Genomic DNA, 24,877 nt, shown 5'->3' with positions numbered 1-24,877 from the left:
GAAATGGTACAAATTAAGGGCTGACACTAAAAATAAACATTTTAGGCACATGTCATAAAACCAAAACAAGAAGCTAAAAGACACTAAGTCTTCTTAAAATCCCCCTTTTGGTTCATCTCTAAGATATAACAAGCTAATATGTCCAGAATGAGTTACAGTCACCCACCTGTATCTTAGACCATTGGTTCTCAACTGGTGGGTCGGGACCCAAAAGTGGGTCATGGAGCAGTTTTCAGTGGGTCACGACTAGGTGTCTGAAAAAGAAAAAGTTGGCAAAAGTCCTGAAGCCCTACGCATTAATACCTTTTATTTTACCCTGTTTTACTGTGAAATTGGGTAAATTCAAATGTCGGTTCAATATTTCAACTAATATATCACATCTTCTTGCAATAAATGGCTACTTTACCCATGATAATGAAGTAATTTTATGTTTCAAGTTTTCTGGAAAATTGGCAAAAATTGAGACATAATGATGGGGAAAGAGGGTAAAAGGTTAGTCAGTTTTGTCCCTTTTCTTTTTTATATCAGGTGTTTTGGTCCAATCATGCTCCAAACTGCAACACATTCAATTAACTAAACATGCATTGTTGAACATTTTTTTGGAAACTTGGGCTGTGATCTGTTGTATGACAGACTGGTGGGTCCTGAGGCCAGACCAGTTGAGAACCACTGCTCTAAGGTATAGGGAGAACTTTGTGCACTGATCCCACGACCTGCGCTACCAACTGAACTAAACTGGCACCCATGAAATGATTTTTTTAAACATCTAAAGTCAATTTACCTGTTTGATATCATGTTAAATCTTCTAGAAGGCTGTTGCTTACTTCATTCATTAGAACTGATAATTGCTTATTAGATGACTAAATTAGTATGATCTGCAAATGATAATGGATATATTGTAATTTACACAGATGCAATATTGTTAATGCTGATTAGAAAAAAAAAAGATCTTAAAATGGAACTTTCAGGTACACCACAGTGTATCATAGCCCTTTCAGACTCTATACAATTAAAATTACATACTGCTGTCTATGACATACATAATAACTGAGCCTCCTTAGAAGATTGCCATGAAATCCATATACAGTTTTGCATGTAAAATATTCTGATTACCAGCATCAGAATCATTTGAGAGATCTAGAAAAATACCACATGCAAACTTTCTATTCTAAAACTTTCTGCAGTATGAATTTCCTACAATAGTTGTAAAAGGGCAATATAGGCAAAGGGGTTTGCCAGATCCATACTGGTTTTTATACAGTGCATTATACCTGTTCAAATGTTTAAGAATGCTTTATTCTGACATAGGATGGGAAATTAGTAAAATATCTGGGATCACTTGATTTAAAAAGTGGAATAATCTCGACCAGTTTGATATCAGAAGGAACATTATGCATTTAAATAGATATTGCACAGCTTCATCACAGCTTTCTCCTTCAGCCTAGGGTCAGAATCTTGGGTAATCAGAAATTGTAGCAACAACGTGTCTGAGTTTGGTTCAATTTCGTACCAAAACCATTAAAATAAAAGGAGTTTATTACAGTAGTACTATGAACACATGTACAGTTCTGAGGTCAGACAAAGGAAGAGGCCACATCTACATGGACTACAAGTGCGCTCATATTACCACTTTGCTAACCTCTGCTAACAAAGGTTCTTTTTGGAACACTTCTTACTGCTTGTTTTGTTGCAGCCCAGACCCACACACTTTAGCACCCTTTAGCCATGATTAGCCCTGTATTTGAAGAACTAGTATTTGTTTCTGAAACACAAATACAAGAGCAACACCCTTCTAGCAGAGTTGGGTAACTGTTATCACCTTGCATGTCATCCTCATTAACTTTGAGCTAGCAAAGGTCTGGCTTTTGCTGGTCCAGATTGACAGGCTAAATTTGTCCTGGTTTAACTGTCATCTTTGATTGACACGTGGGGCATTCCGTGGGCGGAGCCTGAGAGAGAGCTCCCACAGTGCTTCCTCTGCCAGGTGGTCGCTGAAGTCATTAAAAAATGATATGATTTCATCATTTGGCTGCAGAGAGTAATGACTGCAAAGAGAGAGAAGATCAGGAATTATCACAGGAAGGGAACAGACAGAAAGAAGTACCCCTATAATACTTAAAACTGTATTTCAAAAACAATACCAGCACTACGGGTAACTTACGCTTGCTGATATGTCCTCAGGGTGTCCAGGATGTTAAACTGCTGCCAGCGTTTGGAGAAGTTGACCCCTGATCCCTGAGATAGCACCAACGTGTCTGGATTCCCTAGATGGACAAAGGTCAAGTCCTGAAGAATCAAACCCCTGGAAAGACAAACATGTAGGAGAGATGGACAGATATATTGTTGGGTTAAAAGGATATCCTTCAGGTAAGATGTGCTTGATGGGAATAAAGAAGGGTATTAAAGCAATGGGGTGTATGTAGTGGTACAATGCTTACAAAAAGTAACAAGAATGGTATCTGCATGACTGTATTGTGCCAAAGGGGAAGTTTGGTGGAAGAGATATAATAGTATGGGGCTGTTTTTCAGGAGCTGGGCTAGGCTCCTTATCTCCAGTGACGGGCAATCTTAATGCTTCAGCATACCAAGACATTTTAGACAATGCTATGCTTCTGACTTTGTATCAACAGTTTGAGTAAAGCCCTTTTCTATTCCAACATGACTGTGCCCCAGTGCACAAAGCAAGGACTATAAAGACATGGAGTTCAGTGTGGAAGAACTGATCCCTGACCTCAACCCCAGCGAACGCTTTTGAGATAAACTGGAACAGAGATTGCAAGGCAGGCCTTCTCGTCCAACATTAGTGCCTGACCTCATAAATGATCTACAGAATGAATTGGCACAAATTCCCACATAAACACTCCAAAATGTTGTGGAAGGCCTTCCTAGAAGAGTGGAGGCTGTTGTTGCTGCAAAAGGTGGCAAGCCAATATTAAAGCACATGTATTTGAATACAACTACATTACAGTCCCTGTTGGTGTAATGGGAAGGTGGCTGAATACTTTTGTCCATATAATGTACAAAGGCATAATAGGGTTTATAGATAGTGATAAGGTAGTAAAATAGAGGTATAGGGTATTCTCTAACAAGTTTGTTTTATGTATGTATGTATGTATATATATATATATATATATATATATATATATATATATATATATATATATATATATATATACATACATACATATATATACAGTGCTTAAAAAATTTATTAGACCACCACCCAAAGTAAGGTTGATGCCACAGCTGCCCTAAATTAACAACAATGGTAATAACCAAAATCATTTTTTTATGTTTCTGCAATGGTTGATACACCAATGTGTAGAAGCTCTTTACCCCAAATTATATTTTTAATGCTAAAATATAATTATAATTGTTATCCATGAATTTACTGATTTCCAAAAAAAAAGACAAAAATAGGAAAGCACATTATTATTTCTTGATTGATAAATTATAGTCTTTTAATCAAATAAATTATAGTTATTTACTTGCATTCCTGAAGAGAAAAATGAGTTTTAGTGGTTGAATATGCTTGATTAATTTCTGAAGCCCAACTGAAACAAAGGTGAAGAGTTTGCAGAAGGATATATGTATGCTTTATATAGTGGAGTTCAAAACTTTAAAACAAATGAGGTATGTATGGTAGTGCATACAGGGTAGTAATCTACTGGTTTGATATATATCATGGAGTAGTGACCTACAGGTAGGGTATACAGGGGGGGTCCACTTCAGCTAGCGCTGCCCTGTAGGCTCTGAAAGACGAAGAGCTGTCAATCAACGAGCTGTACTCCTCAAGAGCCTAAAACACAAACACATATCACAGTTCAACAAACAGGACCCATCTTCAAATACCTCACATGATACTAATTAGGATCCTTAAGTTGAGAAAAACCTCAGCTGTGCTTCTCTGCCAGTCCAGACGTCGCAATGGGGCCGAGTCAAGCGCTGACAGAATGGACAGGTATGAGTTAAAGTTGTTTAGCTTCCGCAGGTGCTGCATCAATACAAGAAAACATTATTTAACTAACAGATGTCAGATTAACACTGAGAGCTTTTTATGGCTGTGAGCCCAGCAAATTAAATGCACATGTTAAAGAAAAACTAGTTTAAAAGTCTGAAAAGTAAGGTAAGCACTGCCATGATGGAAACAAAGCATTAACCACCCTCTACTCTTCACAATCACCTCAATGCATTTACCTTCATAATTTTCAAGAATTTCAGGAACAATTTCTCTCTGTCTTGTGGTTTGTCTTGAAGAATGATGACAGAACGCACCCTGAAATGCAGATTTCATTATTTTCAAAATAATTATTGTATGCTTTTATCAAAACAGCACAATAACATATCCAAAAACAACCAAGCATGTTTCTAATAATTTTAAAAAAATCATATTTATGTAAGATATGCATCTACTTCAAATGATAAACCATGGCAGTTTTCATCCAACAATTTGTCAAAATTAAAAAACAAACTGGTATCAAACCATTTCGCAACCGGTAACTGGTCAGTAGGTCATAATCTTGTCTGGAAGATTATGAGAAAGCAGCCTTGAAATATTGTTTGACATCACATTAAGTAGTATTTTTTAAGCAGGCTGACTCACATATTAATGACTGCTGTCAGAGGTAGAGTGCTGTGTCAGCTTACCAGTAAGAAACATTGTTGAAGTGTTGTGTGAACTGTGTCAGGTTTGGACTTCTCTCCTCATTCTGCTCTTTAGACCACAGCAACACCTCTGGAAGCTAGATAGTTGATATGAACAGGTGAGACAGACAAGTGAAAGACAAGTGAAAGATGAAATATAGTATTTGTACCTCAATTTTGTAGAAAAGCGCCGAATCCAGCAGCGTCAACTGTTCAGCTAAATCCTGACTCCTGAAGTCTAGAAGAGTTCCTGGCCTTGAAGAGACAAAAAGGAGATATGGATGTCTGACTGGATTAGCAAATTCCAAAGGTCTGTGTCCAAAAATGCTGTTTTTTTTTGTTGTTTTTTTTTTGGCAAAATCAACCCTGATTTTTTGGACAAAACTAATGCATTTCAGCATTTTTGGCATTAAGCTTCTTAAACACAATAACCCTCTGTTTTTTTCTGTTGCTGTGCTCACTGCACTTTCATTTCAAACTTTCAACCAACTTTGGTTCAACTTCTTGAATAACGCCATACTAGTCAGTGTCTATTCTACCTCACCAAGTACTCAAAATGAAGAAGGTGCAGGAGAGAGAAACTACTGTTACTTGTCTTTCTCTAAGGTACAATTTCAGGTCTAAAGCTGCTGCTAATGCCAGGACAGAATTAATTTACTCAATTCCTTCTATTTTCTATATGGACACAAATGGTTAATGGACACAGATCCTTCATAATCTAAGAGGTCAGAGTTCATATGCTACCTTGCAGCTACACCCCTAGCTGCAAGAGGGCGTAATGATTGTGGTGAGCCAATCAGCTGCCACCTCTGCTCCATCTTGGACAGGATATTAGATCTCAGAAGGTGTGCTGGTCCCAGCTCTCCACCGATTAGGAGCATGAATACCAGGTCCATCAACAGCAGCAGCAAATCAGGCTCCAGTTCTATTGCACTAAAACAAAACAATTACACACAACAGTACAGCATAAATGACACAATAACATTCCCTTAATGTAGAACTGTATGAAGATGCTGAGCTGAGAAAAATTCAAAATCATATACATGCTTAGGGCTGGTGTTTTATTGTTAGTTTTGTTAAAAAAAAAAAAAAAAGAAAGAAAAAACTGACAATTCTACATTTAACTGTTTCATGTGCAGCACTGGCACAAATGTCTACATATCTATCTGCTAGGACAAAATTTGTTAATGTTTTACAGTAAAGTAAAAAAAGTGTAGAACTGGTGTACCACAAGGCTCAGTATTGGGCCATCTATTATTTAGTCTTAGCACTAATGATCTTTCACAAGTGTGTCAGGGGTTAGTTTTACAAATGCAAAGTGCATAGAGTATGTATAGTATATTCATTAAGGTTAAGAAGACTGAAATACAAAGTAAGTTGAAATATCTTTGCATAATGCTCACTTTAGATCTTAATTTTAAAATACTTTACAAAAAAACCCCATTATCACTGAAAACAATTGGAACAGTGTGAAATCTGATTAAAAAAAGAAATAAATATGAGCTGTGCTCTTCAAATTGTCATGGAAAAAATGTTCATATCCAAGTCAAAAAACAAACAAACAAACAAAAAAAAACAGATTCAGGTCATTTTGGCCTGTTGTGTGAATTCAGACTTTCATCACAGGTGGACATGTGGAATTTGGATTTTCCCCTTGTGGGACTAATAAGGCAATATCTTAACAGAAATTATAATAAATTACAGTTGCAACTGACTCATCATATGGTACCTTAACAAATAAAATGTACATTTTTAAAGCAAATCTCTTGATTGACACAGGTGTGTTGTCTCACCACAGCTCGTCGACCACTCTGATCAGAAGGTGAAAAGTCTTCTTGGCGGCTGTCAGATCTGCAGGCTCACATCCTTTGCAAAAGTGTCTGTACGTGTTGATGGTTAAAGTTTGCACTTATAATCTAAATAAAATCTCAGTATGTGTCATACCAGTGGTTCTCAACTGGTGTGTCGAGACCCAAAAGTGGGTTGTGACTAGGTGTCTAAGAAAGAAAATGGTGGCGAAAGTCCTAAAGTCTTTATTGGACATGCATCGATCCTTTTTATTTTACCCTGTTTTACTGTGAAAATCAGGTGTTTTGGTCCAATCATGCTCCAAACTGCAACATATTCAATTAACTAAACATGCATTGTTGAAAACTGTTTGGAAACTTGGGTTGCAATCTGTTGTAAGACAGACTGATGGGTCCTGAGGCCGGACCAGTTGAGTACCACTGAGTTATACCATGAGGCATCATTAGGGTATTCCAAGTGTATTGTGAAACAGCTAAACAAACTCATCTTTACAACAACATCAGACAGGGAAGAAAAATCCAATTATAATTAAAAGATCAAGTTATCTGCATATAAAAGCATTTCCTAAGCATTTTTCCAAGCTGTTTGATCTTCTCAGATTCTTCCCTCTGTTTAAGTCTTCTGTAAGCAAAAAACTGGTCTCTGTCAAATTCCAGGCAGTTTCTGTTAAAGAACTTAAACTTTTTAATCATTTCTAATTGGTGGTAAAGTTTACATTTACTTTTCTCATGGCTGTGTGTCAGCAGTGGCTGCATTCTTTGTTAATACTTCTTTTATAAATTACAGGTGTAAACAGTACAGAGTTAATGTATCTACAACTGAAGACTTACAGTTGAGCAGAGTTCCAGGTGCCTCATAGTAAGCACACTCCTAGTAGTAATCATGTAAAGTTTTAGACAACTGTTTGCACAGTTGATACTTCAGCTACAGACTTAGAAAGGATATCTGCCTTGTAATTTGTGGATTACTTCATTCGGGCTGATGAAGCTTCTGTAAGTGGAAAGGAAGGCTTCGCGGTATAATCCCTGGTCTAAAAACAAAAGCAGAGACAATCATATACAAACATTTATTTATACCAGTAAATTCTCATCAGCCACTTGCAACTTATCATGTTGCATCCAATACTTAGTTTTTCAACCAAAACCAGGATTTCTGCACCCAGAGGTTTTCATTAGATTAGTCCAGTGTTTACACCAAAAGAGCTTGCATTCAGACAGTCAATTGTGGTAAGCCCTTGTTTACAATTAAATTTAAAGCACCCACACGGCAGTATCACCAACCCACATCCTATCACCCTGCTCTCACAAGTTAGTATGTAGGTCAGTGTCTTGCACTAATATCTTACCTCTAATGGAGTCATGATAAGAATATTCCAGTGTATTTTTTTTTCTTTCTAGTAGGCACTAATATGAGGACTTACCATTGCTTCTGTCAGTCTCTGTGGCATAGACCAATAGAATGTCAGGAGAGGCTGCTTTCACATCAGGCCCCTCCTCCTCCTGAGACAGACAGAGGTGAGTTAAGAGCATGTATAGCTGTGTTGAGCAGATAACTTTGAGGTTACGACCGTACCTCATTTTTCATTGTGATTCTTTGACGGATTTGCTGCAGGTCAGTAAGTAACACCTCCTCTGTGTTCTTGAGCTCCTCAGTGCTCCTCTGGCAATGCTCTTCTTCCTGCTGGAGACTCTGGGACCTGCAGGACAGAACATGTTACTGGATGTTTCTGTGCTGATGCATGTGCTGGTACATCTGTCTTTGTGTGTTACCTGTCTCTGGGCTGGTGATCGCCATGTTGACAGTTGGTTTCAGCAGTATCCTAATGAAGATAAAAACATACAAAATCAAAAATAATGATGACTTGTCAAATCTTTGGTTGTCAACCAGAAGAAGGTAAGAGTAGCAAGCAGAAAAGGGGCATATCTCCACCTACTGTAGCAAACTTCAAAAGTACTTTGGTTAAAAAATTGATTCTTCCACTATGCTTGTTTAGTCCAATTACTGCAAAGGCCTAACTGAGGTATAACCATAGCTCGACATAACCAGGAGTATGATCAGAAAAGCTTGATGAGTTGATAAAGCTTTTGCTTTTGGCAAGTTGTCACTTTTGGGCTTCAATGTATTTTTGGTCTATGAGCGATGTCATTTTATATTTTCCCATTGGAAGATCAGTGGAGATTATGCATTATGGAACAACAGAAACAATTTCCAGTTTATGAGCAAAGAGATGATGCAAGGAAGCATAGGGTTGAGTAAATAAAGAACCACATATTGTCACCTGCTGTTTCTTCTTTGGTGGTAGGATTGGAACAGGAAGCAGCTCAGGTGAGGGGGTGGAGTCTGGTATACACATCTCTAGGTGTGCATCCAGGTGTGTGAGCTGGTAGGTGGTCTCCACCTCTCGTTGCCTGCTGCTGTAACGCTCAGAGACGGTTAAAGGTGGCTGGTAAAAGTTGGCTGGTGACTGGCCACTGTAGGACTCAAAAACCTTGAGGTACTGATCAACTGATAGACAGATAAAAAGAGACAGGAAGATGTAAAATATGAGAAAGAGTGTGCTGAGGCTGCAGACTCATGAGACACTATAATCAGATGAGGTATTTATAGCCCCTGTAGGGAACTTTATGCTTGTGTTGATTTTGGTGCCTCCTGTGGGAAAAATGGGAACTCTAATCTCAGCTGATCTTGTCTTGTTTATGTATGAGTAGTGTTTTTGATGAATATTCGTATCTAGCCGTCTTTTAACTGCCTACAGATCAATTTGCAGGTCATATAGAGGCATCTTACTACTATAATTGGCGGCACGTCTGTGTTATCTGTGTCGATTTGCTCACCACACTGTTGCTGCGTTTGTCTTTGATACCTCTCTGAAGACTTCTTGGTTGAACTGGTTCAAAAATAGTGCCATATGTACAGATTTTAAATAAAATCATAAAATGTCATCATTCAGGGACTTCCACTGTGTTATAAAGTGACTGTGGATATTATTGCATCTTAGTACCATCAGGCGGCACCACAGAAATATGCAAAGTGTGGGTAGCGGAGGCTGCTGTCAGAGGACCAACTGACTTTTTAAAAAGCACTCAAGTTTGCTTAAGCAGTGGAGGTGGCAAACAGAGACACTGTGGATTCACATGGCATGAAAGAACCTGGTAAATGGAACAGAGCAGCGGGTGTTGGTGGACAAGGTCAGTGACACATGACCAAAGCCCTAGCCAGACATTAGTAAATGCTACGGATGCAGTGGAGAAAACCACCTGGCCAAATACTGCAGATTTGCCAACAAAAAATGTCACATCTGTGGAAAAGTGGGACTTCTATAGGACACATAAACAAGCCTGCCGAAACAAAATGGGGGTAAAGAAAACATTACACTGTCTAAGGGGGAAAGAAGAAGTATGAAAAGAGAGCTAATTTTATAAAAGAAGAAGGGGGAGATAGTGAGAGTGAGGAAGTTTACACTATGTATCAAATTAAGGTCATCACAAACTGGATCTGTTATTTTCGGATGCTTTATTTTTGGATCCATACTCCGTCACAAACTCGAACCTTGCACATAGAGTCAGCTGTGTTTAACTTGTCGGTATGTAATTTAGTTTTTCATTACAAATAAACACTTAAACACTAAGGTCCTGAAGGATCAGTCTGAATCACTGTCTGCCCTTTTGACTCACTGTGTCGCTTTTTCTCAGGGAGGGGAGGAGGCATCTTGCTGGGGTAAAGAGGGGACGACAGAGTCTCATCAGGAGCAGTGAGGTCATCGGGGTGGGAGGAGCTCTGCTCAGGAACAGCGGAGTCAAATCCAAAAGAAGAGGAAGTCTGAGAGTTGGTGTTCCCTTTTGTTTAAAAACAAAAGAAGAAATCAGAATGACAGAAAGGAGAGAGGATAAAGACAGGTGGGTTGCTCATGTGTCTTTTTACCTGCAGTGCTGCGACGTCTCTTCTCTGGCAGGGCAGGTGGAAGGGAGGCGGGGGTAGGAAGAGGAGGGAGTGTCTCTGAGGAGGAGAGGTCAGTGTGGAGGAATTCATAGTCTGGATCCTCCTCTGAAAGACAAACAGTAACTGTTACTGCACAGACCATAAGTCAACTACAAAACTTAGATCTGATCTCAGACCAGCCAGATGACAAGTGCAAAAGAGTCTCAAACCCCCCTAAAGATAAATATAATAATCATGTTTGCTCTGCAGGAGGCAGCAGTGAGCAGATCTACAGAACCATACAGCAGACAGGAAGAAACAGAAAACACTACTTCCTGATTTTGTCAGTTTTCAGGAAGTGACGTCATTTACACCCTACTTACCACTGTGAGTTTTCTCTGCAGAGGAGTCAGCAGATGAAGAAGAGCAGCGTTTAGAGTACTCCTCCTCCTATTACACATACACACAATAAAAGAAACATATTAATGAATGAAACAAGTTTGAAGTTAATAAGGCTTTTCATGCTTACACCAAGTTGTTTTCAGATATAACTGTGAGAACAGCAGTTGCATCAACATACCCACTGAAACTGGCTTTTAACCTCAGGTTCTCGCCTCATTGGCACTACTATGGCAACCTTGCAGGAGGTGGAGCCAGGTAAAGATTGGCGTTTTTTTGGAGGCAATGCTGGGGGACTAAGGGAGGGCAGACAAACAGACAGATTGACAAATTTAGAGAGTTGTTTTTAATTAAGATGATTTACTCCATCATGTACACTGAGATCACTAATGAAGATATGTGTTCTGTGTAACCAGCAGTCAGTTTAATCATTTAAAGACAGAAAATAAGAACTTTTGCTTTGTATTTTAAGTGATAAAGTTGTTTATTTTTTTCAAATTCGGTCAAATCCAGCTTAATTTTTTTATTTTTTATAATATTTATTTTTGGGCTTTTTATGCATTTATTGGTAGAGGAGGACAGTGAATAGAATCGGAAACAGGGACTAGAGAGCTGGGGAGAGAGATGCAGGAAAATGCCATCGGCCGGATTTGACCTGGGCCAACCATGTACTTGGGGCGCGCCTTAAACCCCTAGGCCGCTTGAGCCCCAAAATTCCAGCTTTTAGATAAATGCACTCTTGTAGAAATATTAAAAACAAAAATAAGTAGAAGCTTAAGGTAATTATAAGTACACAAAAATAAATTGAAACTTATAAATCATGTTCTTGTTTCTCTCAGGTGTTTATCAGTGTGTTAGCAAAACTCTGCCAAATCTGCAAGCCAAAATGAGATACATGTACAAAAATGTAGAAGAGTTGTTCACACAAATCAAACAAGCATGCACACACAATTTTTGCAACCACTTTCACAGCACTCGCACGCAACATTTCTCTGTTCACACATTCAATATCGCAGCCTGTGACTAAAAACTTTGTTTTCAGTTTCTGATCTGGATGGGTTGCCATCATCAATCCTTCTTCAACCTGAATGCCCAACAATAAAAGTTGAGGATTGTATAACTTCAGCCATTTATACTAGGGAAAACCATTCTGACTGTGCCCACTCTTTTTGCAAAGAAACAAAAACTGCTCATCAGCAATCAGGTGAATGTTATGAGAAGGATGAGAGCAAAAAGTAACTGTTACTTCACGGACTATATGTCAACTACAAAACTTAGATCTGATCTCAGACCGGCCAGATGACAAGTGCAAAAGAGTCCCAAACGCCCCTAAAGATAAATAATCATGTTTGCTCTGCAGGAGGCAGCAGTGAGCAGATCTACAGAACCATACAGCAGACAGGAAGAAACAGAAAACACTACTTCCTGATTTTGTCAGCTTTCAGAAAGTGATGTCACTTACACCCTACTTATCACTGTGAGTTTTCTCTGCAGCGGAGACAGCAGATGAAGAAGAGCAGCGTTTCTCTGTTCACACATTCAATATCGCAGCCTGTGACTAAAAACTTTGTTTTCAGTTTCTGATCTGGATGGGTTGCCATCATCAATCCTTCTTCAACCTAAATGCCCAACAATAAAAGTTGAGGATTGTATAACTTCAGCCATTTATACTAGGGAAAACCATTCTGACTGTGCCCACTCTTCTTGCAAAGAAACAAAAACTGCTCATCAACAATCAGGTGAATGTTATGGAAAGGATGAGAGCACTCAAGCATGCCCTTGGTCTGATTCTGCACACTGAGAAAGGTTGCTGTGAAAGCTTGCAAGAATTTTGTGTGTGAATCACAAATCAACAATATTCAACACAATATTGAGCTGTTCTATGGCGTCCGTAATGCAACCTTCCATTGTGACCTACTTTTTTTAGGCATGTAACTACCTGCCATGAATTACACATTTCCATGTATTATGTATTCTTTAAATTGGTGCCTGTGAGTCTGCGTGCTGGGAAGAGGAAACTCATCACCTCGAGTAAACACTCTCAAATTAACACAAGCAGAGCGCTGCATGCAGATATTTTTATATGTTTGGTATGTTAATTTCTGCACCACACGGCAGGAAGATGTTTGCATCAAAAGAGTCCTGCATAAGAAAATAATGTTGAGTTTAAATCACTGGTAACATCCACCACCACCACCCCCTCCCCCCCTTCACTGTTGTGTCCTTGCAGGAGCCATTGTGGCTCTCATGCACTACTACTTTTCTTTCTAGTCTTTTTTTTTTAATCACTATTCATACCCAATCAGAAATTTTCTCTTTCTTTTCACCCCCATAACAAGAACTCATCCAGGTCACAAAACATCCTAACATACAACAAAACAGACACATAAAACAGACATCCACACCTAACAAATTACAGAAAGGGTAAATTCAACATGAAATGCTGCAATAACAAAAGGTAAAAACTGTTCTTTAAGAGTAAAAGTTGAGTCATACAAAGGAACTGGGTCTCTGGTTAGAATGCGGTGACTTTCCTTCACCCAGCCCCCACCTCAACCCTCGAAAAAGGTCAAAAAACAAAAAGAAAAGAGATAAACACAATAATGTTCTGTGAGCAAAACTACGTTAGTTAGCAAAGTAATAAATTGGAAATGTGATCAAACAAATTACAAAAGTGAAATAAGCCATCAAAGCAAAACAGAAGAGAGAAGAAAAAGGAGCAACTGAGAGACAGACAGGGTTTCTCACATTGTTTCAGGAAGAGGTGCCACACTTAATAAAATTTCCATTCCTTGGGTATTGTAATTGATTATATACAAGCAGGTCATTGTGTCTCTGATCCAGCGTGAATAGGACAGGCGGAAAGACTCCTTCCACTTAAGAAGGACTGCTTGTCAAACCAGTAAAGATGTAAAAACCAACACACTGAGTTTTGCTTTTGACAAACCTAAATCTGGAAAGATGACAAAGGGTTTGGTTCAACTTGGTGATTAAGATGCACTATCTTTAAGTTGAAAACAGACCAAATCACACCCAGGATGATTGGAATTTGTGGATCCATGAAAATGTATCATTGGGGTACTGAATTAATTTATAGTCAAAAATCCCTATGCAGATTTTTAGTGAAATGCAAGTGTGTACTGTGCCATGAAGATCAGCTACACCAGCATTTATCTGTCCTCTATCACTGAATTTACACTATCATGCTGGGAACTGATAACAATTAGCATTGTTGTAACATCATCCCAGAGCCAGGTATAGATTTACCCATACAGACCATGTGAAAAACAGTCCTGAAACATATGCTCCTTGTTTATTGTTTGTCAAACACAGCACATGATGTAGCGGTCATCAGTGTAACATAAAAAGTATGAATAAGCCATTCAAAGATATTTCTCTCTCTCAGTACAAATGAAACATGCCAGATAATTTTAGTAAACAAACTGAAGGCATTCTTTATGGCACCAGAGACCTAGCACTGTTCTGCACAATGCCACATTCTCTACACCAAACCTAAATACCTGATCATAAAATTACTGCACCCCTATAATACACATTTCTAGATGACATGTCTGTGAAGGCTTCAAGTCTTAAAGGTCCTGGTAATTCAAACTCTAAACTTCAACTGAGTTTAGTAGTCTCTTGGCCAAAGCTTTTAAAAAACATAGCTTTTCCTATAAATCCTGAAAAAGGCCTAAAGTAGTGATGTGCTGAGTTTATGTTGAAGGGTTTTTTTGAAGGTTATTTTTAAGTGCCTCCCAAAGCTGACAGCTTTTATCACTTACATTTTCATTTAGCATCTTCACTAAAAAAAATTGGACAGCTGCTCACTGTCTCTATTTTTCAAGATTCAAGGTTCTTTATTAGTACCCAAAAGGATAAATTTGTTGTGCAGACAGGAGTTCAGTGTCCAAGAGGCAAAAAACAAAAAAGATTAACAATTCAAGACACAATACATTAGAAGCTGACATTAAAATGCCAAAATAAACAGTGGAGATTAAAACCAAGTCATGATAAAGTGCTCTAGATGACATTCATTCTAAAATAATACTCTAAGAGTGCTAAAGTGCTTTTGAAGGCTCCATAAAATAATACATATTCCATTCCAGTTAAAGTGCATCATCTTGAGCTCATTTTGTTAAGAAGTGCAATAACTGCAGGTACAAAAGTGTTCCTGTAGCGTTTTGATTTCCCTTTAGGAGCAACAAAGTGACAACCAGAGCGAAGAATTTGGAACTCTGAATTTAAAGGGTGAGAACAGTCATGGAGAACAGAGCTGGCTTTACACTGCAGCTGTGAGGAATAAAGATCTGATAGGTTGAGTTGTTGCTCACCTGTAAGCTTGCTTGCCCACTTTACAATTTGGTTAAGAGAATATTTGTTTTTAAAAGACAAGTTACCAAACCATGAAACAAGGGAAAATGACAGGACAGATTCAATAAATGCTCAATAGAATAAAATCATCAAAGTTTTGTCAATGTGAAAACAAGCAAGTTTCCTCAGACAAAAAAGATGCTCATGTGCTTTTTTGCAGACTGCCTTACAGTTACTCTCAAAGGTCAGTTTAGAGTCAATAATTGTTCCAAGATATTTGTAGTTCTCCACACATTCAACTGTCTGGTTTTGATCATAGTAGGTTTGTGATTTGGGGCATGAGCTATGATCATTTCTCTTGTCTTAGAAATATTAAGCTCTAAGGAAGAATCATCACACCAGGTGACAAACTCATCCACAATGGGACCACTGCTAGACTCATCATTGTGCAAAAAACTCACGATAGCAGAAGCATCAGTGAACTTTACAATAAACCTGTTCTCAAGTTTACTTTTGTACATTTTAGAGTACAAAATATACAGCAATGGTAAGAGAACACACCCCTAGGGTGAGCCTTTGCCAGTGTTCTTGGTTGTTTTTAGCAACCGTAGGAGTTTTCACATGACTTGCATGGTTAAATATTGTTGATTTCTGTGAAAAGAGACAATGAGAAGTTGAAACTGTCTCTGTCCCTTCTTCTTTTTTGTCTGGTTCCTTCTGTCATTTGCTTGACAAAGAGACAGGAAGAGCAGAGATGTGGGGGAGTGCTGACATGTGATGCCTTTAGCCTCTCTTCTTCCTGTTTCATCCACGGTTCTATTTCTGTTCTTCATATCGACCGACTGAAACAGTTTCGCCTCACATTCTGTTTAAAAAAAAGTAACTTCTGAAGTGCTAAAGACATGGCAATTCTAACAGTTTGGGTAGTTTCACACTGTTATCTATCAGAACGCGTGTTATTGTTGTACAACTGAAATAGACATTGACCCTCTCATACCTCCTATTGTAGCCAGAAACATGGCCTGTTAACTCAACCACAGTACACATAAATAAATATGAAACTGAGCTAAAAACTAAATATTATAATTAGTATACATGGCACATTTTTCCCTTCCCTAGTAACTTGAATAAAGACAAGTAAAGATTGCTTGCAGTGGTGGTTGGGACAAACACAAAACAAGAAAAAAGAACAAGTCTTTCACCTATGGCTGCTAGGGAAGACAGCTGCTCGGAAAAAATGTTATGTTTAAATCTTTTTTCTCTATGATGTCCCCCCTTAAAGGTGCAGAGTGTAATATTTTGCCTAGTAGCATTAGCAGAACAAGTTTGGTAAAAATGAAACATGACATTCATAAGAAGGCCTGTCTAAATAAGTTTCATTCATATGAATAAACAAAACAGTTTCATTTTTATTTACATCGAATAAACCCTTAATTTATACATCGTGAGGGTCTACACGTGAGGGTTTTTCTACAGTACCATAAAAGGGAGCAAATCAAAAACCCATGTTTTAATTGCATTGGTTGCCAACATAAGTGAGCATAGCAAACTAGAATTTAACTGTTACATATCACTAATAGTTCCAAATTTTACACTATGCCTCTTTAAAAAACATTTCAGCCTGAGACCCCCAAAACAGCAGTGCACCCTCACTGATTGAAGCAAATACTGTTGCACAGTGCACTCACGCTGGCTAAAGACTAGAACAAAAGAACAAACAGTCTATAAATCCCAATATTATTTTACATGGTAATTAAGTGTAAAGATTACAAGCAGATTACAAATACTCTCCACATATAGACTGCAGTAATGAGTGTGACTGTGTGCATTAAGCTCCGTAGACCCCATATATAATTGCTTTCATGTGCAAACTCACAGTTTTTACACAGTACTTTATACTTCAGCACAAACCTCACTATTATTTTATTGTAAATTGAACTCATTAATGTATGTACTTTTATATTAATGGGTAAATATATCATTAAGAATTTTTTAATGACTTGGTGTCTCCTGGCACTTTCTTTGGGAAGCACTGCCTTCAAGCAACCAAAGCAACAGCTTTAGATTATCGATCACATGTCAGAAGTGGATGTCTTAAAACAGATGCTAAGGATCCTTTGACACAGGCCTTGAGGTGAAAACCTTCACAGTTGATAAGACAGCAAGCTAGCTTTAAGTGAGCACAACAGGACAGCTTTAAAGAGGCACTAAATGATGCGTCAATAGTTTCTGTGTCAACAAAGTCTTCAAAAGGTGCAAAAACAACAGAACGTGCAAAAAGTATTTCAATGCCATATTTTGCCATATTTTGATTTTTGATTTCTTATTTATTATGTACATTGCTGCTGTTCTATCTCTGCACTATCCGAAGCCAAGCAATGAAATTTTGTTCAGAAGTGCACTGTTTGGTGTAAATGTGAATGACAAATAAAGTCTGTCTAAGTCTAAGTCTAAGTCTTAAACTGCAGTTCTCAGTATCCACTTGAGTCTGGCTGCTAAAGCCTGGAAATCCCCATTAAGCCCATTTTAAAATGTCCATTTTTACAGCAGAAATAAACTTGTTTATAGTCACATTAAAAATAGTTTTGGTTTCTGTAACTCATTTCTTTATTTGTACAATGTTTATGTTGGGTATTTTTTTAATCACTCAGCTGTTTCGAATGGCATGATTGACAGAGTCGACAGACAGGTCAATCCATTGTTTGTCAGGAGGCTTATGGGTTGCCTCAACTTAAAACCCAATAGGTGGCTTTACTGACATTATGTCCATGTTTTAAACAATCAGTGCTTTAAAAGGCTGCTTAGAGGTGCTATGGAACAGACTCAGAGGTCTAAAAACCAGATGTTTAATGGTAGTCCTGAAACTGTTTTTAAAGAGAGTGTACCATGAGACAGACAATATAAGGTACTTTGAAAGAGGCAAAAATTAAATTTAATACAGACATTACCCAGAGGCTGCCTTGTGTTTTATCAAAGGTTTATCTGTATTTGAAATCCAGAGTGAAATTTGGGCCCTAGTAAGGACAATGCTGGAAAAGTTGTGCAGAACTTTCAGTCTGATGCCGTGATGGTCATGCAAGGAAGTAATGAGTATTAAAAAAACAATGTGTATATAGTCCATTCTGGCAATGAAGTAGGGGTTATTTTATATTCTAATGGTTAATCAAAAGCTAACAGCATAATTCAGCAGCCACCGCTGCAGCTTGAATCCACACACCTGCAAACGGCAATTTTGTCTGGTGTATTATGTGTACTTTATTCAGACTTACCTCAGTCCCAGTGGGGGCATCACTAGCGGCTCTTGGAAGGGCATTGGTGGTTTCGGAGGCGCCAACACTATAAGCTCCTCACTCCTCTCTGAGTTCACCCACTCCTCATCTTCTTTTGCAGGAGCTCCTGGACTCTGGCAGGTAGAAGTCCTGCCTGACTTCAGTGTACTGTCCAAACCATCAGGGAGGTCCACATCAGCTTGTGACTGGACAGGAGACAAGGGTGTGGAGCCTTCTTGTCTCTCTGAAGCCAATCGAACCAGTTCCTAGCAGAGCGAGAGGTGATTACTCATTCATACAGCCAAAACATCAAGCTATATAGACAGGAAAATACACACAACAATGGAAAACTTAAATGAACAGGACAGTGGAGGACTAGAGGAAACAGTGCAATAAAAACAGACATTACAGGAAAGACCACAACAAGATGTAATGAAGACAAGGCAGAAAGAAGAAAGGGACAACATAACAGGACCAAACATAAAAGAGGAGGACAAAGTGGGCAGAAAAGAAAGAACTGGAAAGAAGAGGACAACAAAATCTTTAGACAAGAAACTGGATAAACAGGACAGATGTGGACATGAACAGAATTAGATGAGCATGTAGATGAGGCTGTGAGACTGAAACCTCAAGAACCCCATTGTTTATGTTAGAGATTCAGTAATCTTCTGTTTGACTGAACACAAGAGGACGAACATGACAGAAGAAAGACAGCAGAGGACAGAGACAATTAAAATAGACTCTACTGAACTGAAATGAAGCCAGAAACCCTAGCGACTGGCTGGCATTAATGCCTGGCCCTTTCCGCTAACCATATATCCCTAATTGAAACAAAACTAGAGAGATGAACACTTGGACATAAATCAAGATAATTAAAGAACATCAAGACAGAATATAGGTGTAATTTAATGTTGTAGGCTGACACATGTTCTATCCTTCATCATTAAAGAGGCAGGGTTTATAACCTATACTGCAGCCAGTCAGCAGGGGGAGCTCTAAATAGTCTGGTTTCACTCCAAGGCAGCTGTTGCTATGTCCATCTTAATACAAAGTCAATGGAGTAGGACCACATGAAAGTTAAAGACATATGTTAGGAAGAAAAGAAGAAATACACACAATAATCATGGTGGAAGAAGAAAAAATTGGATGAAGAGGATAAGTAGAACGCAAAAGGATGTGATTACAGTACACTGAGCACCTAGAAGAGGACACAATCACAGGTCCGCCATTTGCAGATATAAGAGGACTGAATATGAGAAAAAACTGGTAAAAGACAGCACAAAACAAAGGAGAGTAAAACAGGACAGAGGAAGACAAATAGGAAATGTCAGGTAGAAAAAGTCAATCCAAGGAGACGGAACTGATAAATTAATGACTATATAACAATGAGCATGTACACAAGGACACAAACACCAGTCCATCATTTATCCTCACCTTTACTCCATCCAGCACTGCTCTGATCACCTTGGTGACACTTTCTTTAGACTCCTTGTTGTCACGGGCGACTCCTTGAAACATCACCTTATCAACCCATTGAACCAGCTCAGCCACAGACTGGTAAAGACGAGCGAGACAGGAAGAGATGGTCTTACTGTAGAGAGGAAAGGCAGGGAAAGGTTAGGAGGCAGGTTAACCACTTACACTACATGGTCAAAAGTATTTGGCCACCTGACCATGTATTCAAACACATGTATTTTAAGATGTAGTTGCCCCCCCCTTTTGAAGCTATAACAACCTCCACTCTTCTTGGAAGGTTTTCCACACAATTTCAAGTGTTTCTGTGGAAATTTTTGTCCATTCATTCTGTAAAGCATTTATGAAGTCAGGCACTGAAGTTGGAGAAGAAGTCCTGGCTCACAATCTCTGTTCCAGTTCATCCCAAAGGTACTTGATTGGGTTGAGGTCATGGCTCTGTGTTGGCCAGTCAGGGTTTTCCAAACCAAACTAATCAAACTATGTCTTTATAGTCTTTGCTTTTTGCACTGGGGTACAGTCATGTTGGAATAGAAAAGAGCCCTCCACAAACTGTTGCTACAAAGTTGGAAGTGTAGCATTGTCCAAAATGTCTTGGTATGCTTAAGCATTAAGACTGACCTTCACTGGAGATAAGTGGCCTGGAAAACACCCCCATACCAATATCCCTCCATCCCAACACAGTTGGCACAATGCAGTAAGGCTGGTAACATTCTCCTGGTAAACCCTTCCTGACTGCCAAACAGAGAAGCATGATTCGTCACTCCACAGAACATGGGTCCACTGCTCCACAGTCCAGTGCCAGTCAGTGCTAGTGTACTTTACATCACTCCATCCAACACTTGGCATTGGGCTTGTGAGGCTTGCATGCAGCTGATCGGACCACCATTCCATGAAGCTCCCACCACACAGTTTTTGTGCTTACATTAATGCCAGTGGAAGTTGAGAACTCCTCAGCAATAGAATCAGCAGAGCATTGGTATTTTTACACACCATGCACCTTAGCAGTCATTGACCCCATTCTGTGACTTACATGGTCTTTTGCTTCATGGCTGAGTTGCTGTAGTTCCTAAATGCTTCACTTTCAATAATATCACTTACAATTGACTGTGAAGAATCCAGCAGGGATGAAATTTCATGAACTATCTTATTGCATCATAGTACCACGCTTAAAGCTAATGAGCTTTTCAGAATGACCCATTTTGTATCACAAAAGTTTGAAAATGGAAACTGCATGGCTAGGTGCTTGATTTCATACACCTGTGGAAACGGGTGTCACTGAAAAACCTGAATACAGTAATTTACAAAATGTATAAATAGTATAATAGTGTATGTCTGGAGTCCAAGTGTCACCTACCTCTTGTGCAGGTGTGGCTCCAGCTGGACCAGAGTCTGGACCGCCTCAAGGACTCCGCCAGAGGCTCCACCCAGCAGACGGCCCACCACAGACTGGTCCTGAACCATCTTGTCCATTCCGAGACTGTCCACAAGAGCTTTGAAGTACTGCAGAGAGCTGACGACGGCTCGCTCCTGGTCTGCTAACCCAGACACCGCCTGACACACATGCACAAAACTTAAGGGTTTTATCAAAAGCATTTGCTATAATTCTACTGGCTGTTAATGATGTTGAAGTGACATCTTCAGGTTCCAGGTTTCATTTAAAATACTGTTAAACAATCAAGAGTAGTGAAGTTTGGGAAAAGTAGGCAGGCTGTATAAATTCAGAAAAATATTTAACTATAAAGCTTCACATTTAATATATCACTCACCAATTGTTCCTTACATATCTTATGGTGTGAAATTGGATCTACCTTTAAAATGACAATAAATTCAATAGTCATGCGGCAAAAACAGATCATTTAGATTATCAGTAAGGCTGGTTATTATGCTAACACTTCAGTTCCCAAGTTATGAAGTTTAACGATTTGTTTTACTGCAAAATAATGCAAATAATGTTCAGAGCAAAGTCAATGGCACCCCCTGACTCCGTATGGAAGTCCTTTCAGGATAAATGCTCTCAAATTACATGGAGAGCTAATATAAATTGAGAGCTATTTGTAAATTTACTGTACAAAAAACTAAAAAGGTATGAAAATGAGATGTGTTTCTATTATTGGTGTTAAAATAGAAAAACATGTAATTTACTTTTGATTTTTGAGACAGGTTTGTAAAGCTCTCTGTGTGACTGATTTATCTATTGTTTTTTTTTTCGCACTGCTCAGTGCTGGTAGTGCTGGTTTGAAAAGACAGTAGGATAGGCTTTTATAAGTATTTTCCTTCTGTCTATGCCTTTGACTTTAAACTTTCTTTACAGCTTAATTTTTGGGCTTGTGTGATAACTGCATAAAATACTACTACATGTACTACTACTACTACTACTAAGATTGTGATTATTATAAGTACCACTTTGTGTATAGATGTCAAATTATTAAATACATTTGTCCTATTGCACTGAGGTGCAGGCACAACCAAGTAACAAATTAAGCAAGTAATTTTGAATTGCCCCTGATCGGACTCCTCAAAACCAAAGTGGTTTTATATGGCTGAGGTTTTTATACATTTTTTGCTACCAACAGCTGCCCTTGTGTCATTTTATTTAGCTCTCTCAATTTCCAAACCAAGCAGAGTAAATGCCATTGCTCCCTCTGCTCCTGCTTTAGAATAAAGCAAGAATTGTTTTGGTTGCACAGGCTGTGCCATAACAAAACCTTTGAATTTAACAAGCGAAACACAACATGTTACACATCATTTAATCTCAATCACCTTGTTTTCCTGGGTGGCCAAAATGGCAATTAGTATTGAAACTTTTTTAATTGCCCAGCTTAAGGCCTGCCTTGTCTCCTGTGTTCTAGTTTTATGTGAATCTTGTGTTTTACTGTTTTTAAGTGTGCTAAGAGGGAGTGTGTAGCTGGTGTTGTGTATGGTTTATTGAAGCATTTTTAGGTTTCTGTGTGTAAACTCTGTGTGTTTATGTGTGAGTACCTTATGTTGTACAATCTGGTGTTGCTCCAAGTTCAGATCCGGTGGTTTAACCTTTAGTGTTGGGGAGGGTTTGATTCGTTCAAAGCGTCTGACCGTCTGTGACTGGATCTTTCCCTTCAGCTTCAAGGTGAGAGACACAAACTGGGAAGCTGAGGAGAAACAAGGTCATCATCAGCATCACCACAGAAATACTGAAATATGACATCTCTTCAAAATGAAATACTGTCTGAAGTACACTGACAGGAGAGGAGTATTTTAGTCTGTGTGGCTAGCAGCACATGAGAGAGAGAAAAAGAGCTTACCTGTCTTACTATCACCCCGAGAGGACATGTCTGCAGGTGGACGGACAGACGGATGGTAGCGTCTGCTCAGCAGTTCAATCCTTTACCCTCATGTTAGTTAGACACTCTGCTCTCAAAACCCTTCCTCCTTCTCGTTGTAAATTTCTCATTTCCTCTTTTCTTTCACCTCATGCCTCACGCCTCTCTGTCGCTCTCTCTCACACTGTTTCTGTCGCTCTTCCTTCCCCCTTCTCATCTGCCCCCTCACTAATCGAGATGAATACATTCAGCACATCAGTAAGTCTCCTCAGTGAGAAGGATGAAGACATGACGCTGTCAGGTTAAAATAAAGCATGATGAGCCCCTGTGTCATTCTGCAGTACCATCTGCTGGCAAGGCACCCAAAGCACACTGTTATAAATTAATTTCAAGTCTAGTAGCCTACTTAAAATCTTAAAGTGTCTGGCTTCTACTTCAGTTAACTTTCGTTTCCTACCCATCGGCCTGCTCTCTCCCAAGGGTGTGGAGGCGGCTGATGCGGGATCATCCTCACCTCATGTTATATAATTTAAAGAGAGAAGGAAAATGTGGAAACAAAGGGCAACCACAGAAAAAAGAAACAAGAAAGAGGAAGAAAAAAAAACTTACAAACTAGTAGTCGGAAGGGATACCAGGAGATTGAGGACAAAGTATCATTTTTTTTTATCGATTTATTATTGTTCCTGATTTCTAACTCCTTGTTTATTTCTCCTTTTTTTAATTTTGTATCTTTTTGTTCTTTTTTCTCCTCATCTTCCAAATCCTCATTATTATCATAAATATCTATTTTTTATGGTGTTATTGTTATCCTTTTTTTTCTCCATCTTTTTTATTTGTGTTTATTTATTTATTTATTGTTTCATCTGTTTTTCTCTCATCCCTCGCCAAAAATAAGTGAAGAGAGAGGGAAGTGAAGAAAAGGGGGAAAGGAAGCTGGGGAGAAGAAGAGTATGGATGTACGCGTAAGAATAAATAATAACTAGGAATGAAGAAGAACACTTCCCCTTATAGTTTTAATCCCCTGAATCTGCAACTCCACTTTTGTTTTATGGTTTATTCCTATTGAAAACTCTTCCCTATCTATTACCCTCATATGCAAAGCTACACACACACATCAAAACACAGCACTTGCACACACACATACACGCTCTGAAACCACCAAACTTGTACTTTCTGATATGGTCTGTTTTTACTGTTGTTCTTGTTTATGTTCTGTAGCCCCTGTCCTTAGTGTTTACACATAATACTGTTGTGTCTCCTCACATTGTAATTCTCGTTATCCCTGTTTATTATAATTTATTTTATTTCATTTTGTACACAGCACATCACATGTTTTGTACTGTCTTGCATCTCACTAGATAATATATATATACATATATATATATATATATATATATATGAAACTTCCGTTTCTTGTCTCTTCCTTGGCTCATTTTGTGAATACCAGTTTTGGTAACTGACTCCAAAGCATTCTTGACAAAACTGGGAGAACACTTATGTCATTCCCTTTTTATTGGGGGTGCTGAGTTAGCTTCCACACTATTGTTCTTCGCATCGTCCATTTCTTCTTCCGTGCCAGCTATCCTTCATTCTTTGTCGTATCGACACCGTTCAAACCTTATTCTGTTCAGTTTCTTTCACATTCGATTGCTTACTTTTCACGTTTCTAACTTTTATCATTTCTAAAATGTTTATCTTTTCTTAACTTTCTTAACTTTTCTGCAGTTTTTCCCATTCAAATGAATGATT

The 24,877-nt window shown here is 38.6% G+C and overlaps 1 protein-coding gene across 1 annotated transcript; it reads right to left on the bottom strand.

Annotated features, from left to right (window-relative positions):
- Window positions 1-566: 566 nt before the first annotated feature.
- Window positions 567-23,337, bottom strand: LOC121510527 (rap guanine nucleotide exchange factor 1-like). The gene is made up of 23 exons (XM_041788623.1): window positions 23,111-23,337; window positions 22,809-22,957; window positions 21,184-21,380; window positions 19,788-19,944; window positions 18,354-18,619; window positions 10,952-11,066; window positions 10,755-10,821; window positions 10,375-10,497; window positions 10,128-10,289; window positions 8,732-8,958; window positions 8,223-8,272; window positions 8,026-8,149; window positions 7,874-7,952; window positions 7,399-7,483; window positions 6,438-6,530; window positions 5,389-5,577; window positions 4,815-4,899; window positions 4,648-4,742; window positions 4,198-4,276; window positions 3,893-3,994; window positions 3,702-3,799; window positions 2,162-2,302; window positions 567-2,045 (listed from the first exon to the last, which is right to left on the bottom strand). The coding sequence occupies exons 1-23, from the start codon at window positions 23,136-23,138 to the stop codon at window positions 1,910-1,912; spliced, it is 2,847 nt and encodes a 948-aa protein (XP_041644557.1). The 5' UTR covers window positions 23,139-23,337; the 3' UTR covers window positions 567-1,909.
- Between the last annotated feature and the right edge of the window lie 1,540 nt (window positions 23,338-24,877).

The sequence above is a fragment of the Cheilinus undulatus genome, linkage group 5 (assembly GCF_018320785.1).
Source record: "Cheilinus undulatus linkage group 5, ASM1832078v1, whole genome shotgun sequence".
In the NCBI taxonomy this organism is placed as follows: Eukaryota; Metazoa; Chordata; class Actinopteri; order Labriformes; family Labridae; genus Cheilinus; species Cheilinus undulatus.
This window is presented reverse-complemented; position numbering and strand designations above follow the sequence as displayed.

What these genes read in the sequence shown, in the direction of transcription:
- LOC121510527 (XM_041788623.1), bottom strand. Translation starts at nt 23,138, where the DNA reads ATGTCCTCTCGGGGTGATAGTAAGACAG. An exon ending in ATGCCCCCACTGGGACTGAG is followed by an intron (nt 11,067 to 18,353) that starts GTAAGTCTGAAT and finishes GCCCTCCCTTAG; the next exon opens with TCCCCCAGCATTGCCTCCAA. An exon ending in GAATCACAATGAAAAATGAG is followed by an intron (nt 7,953 to 8,025) that starts GTACGGTCGTAA and finishes TGTCTGTCTCAG; the next exon opens with GAGGAGGAGGGGCCTGATGT.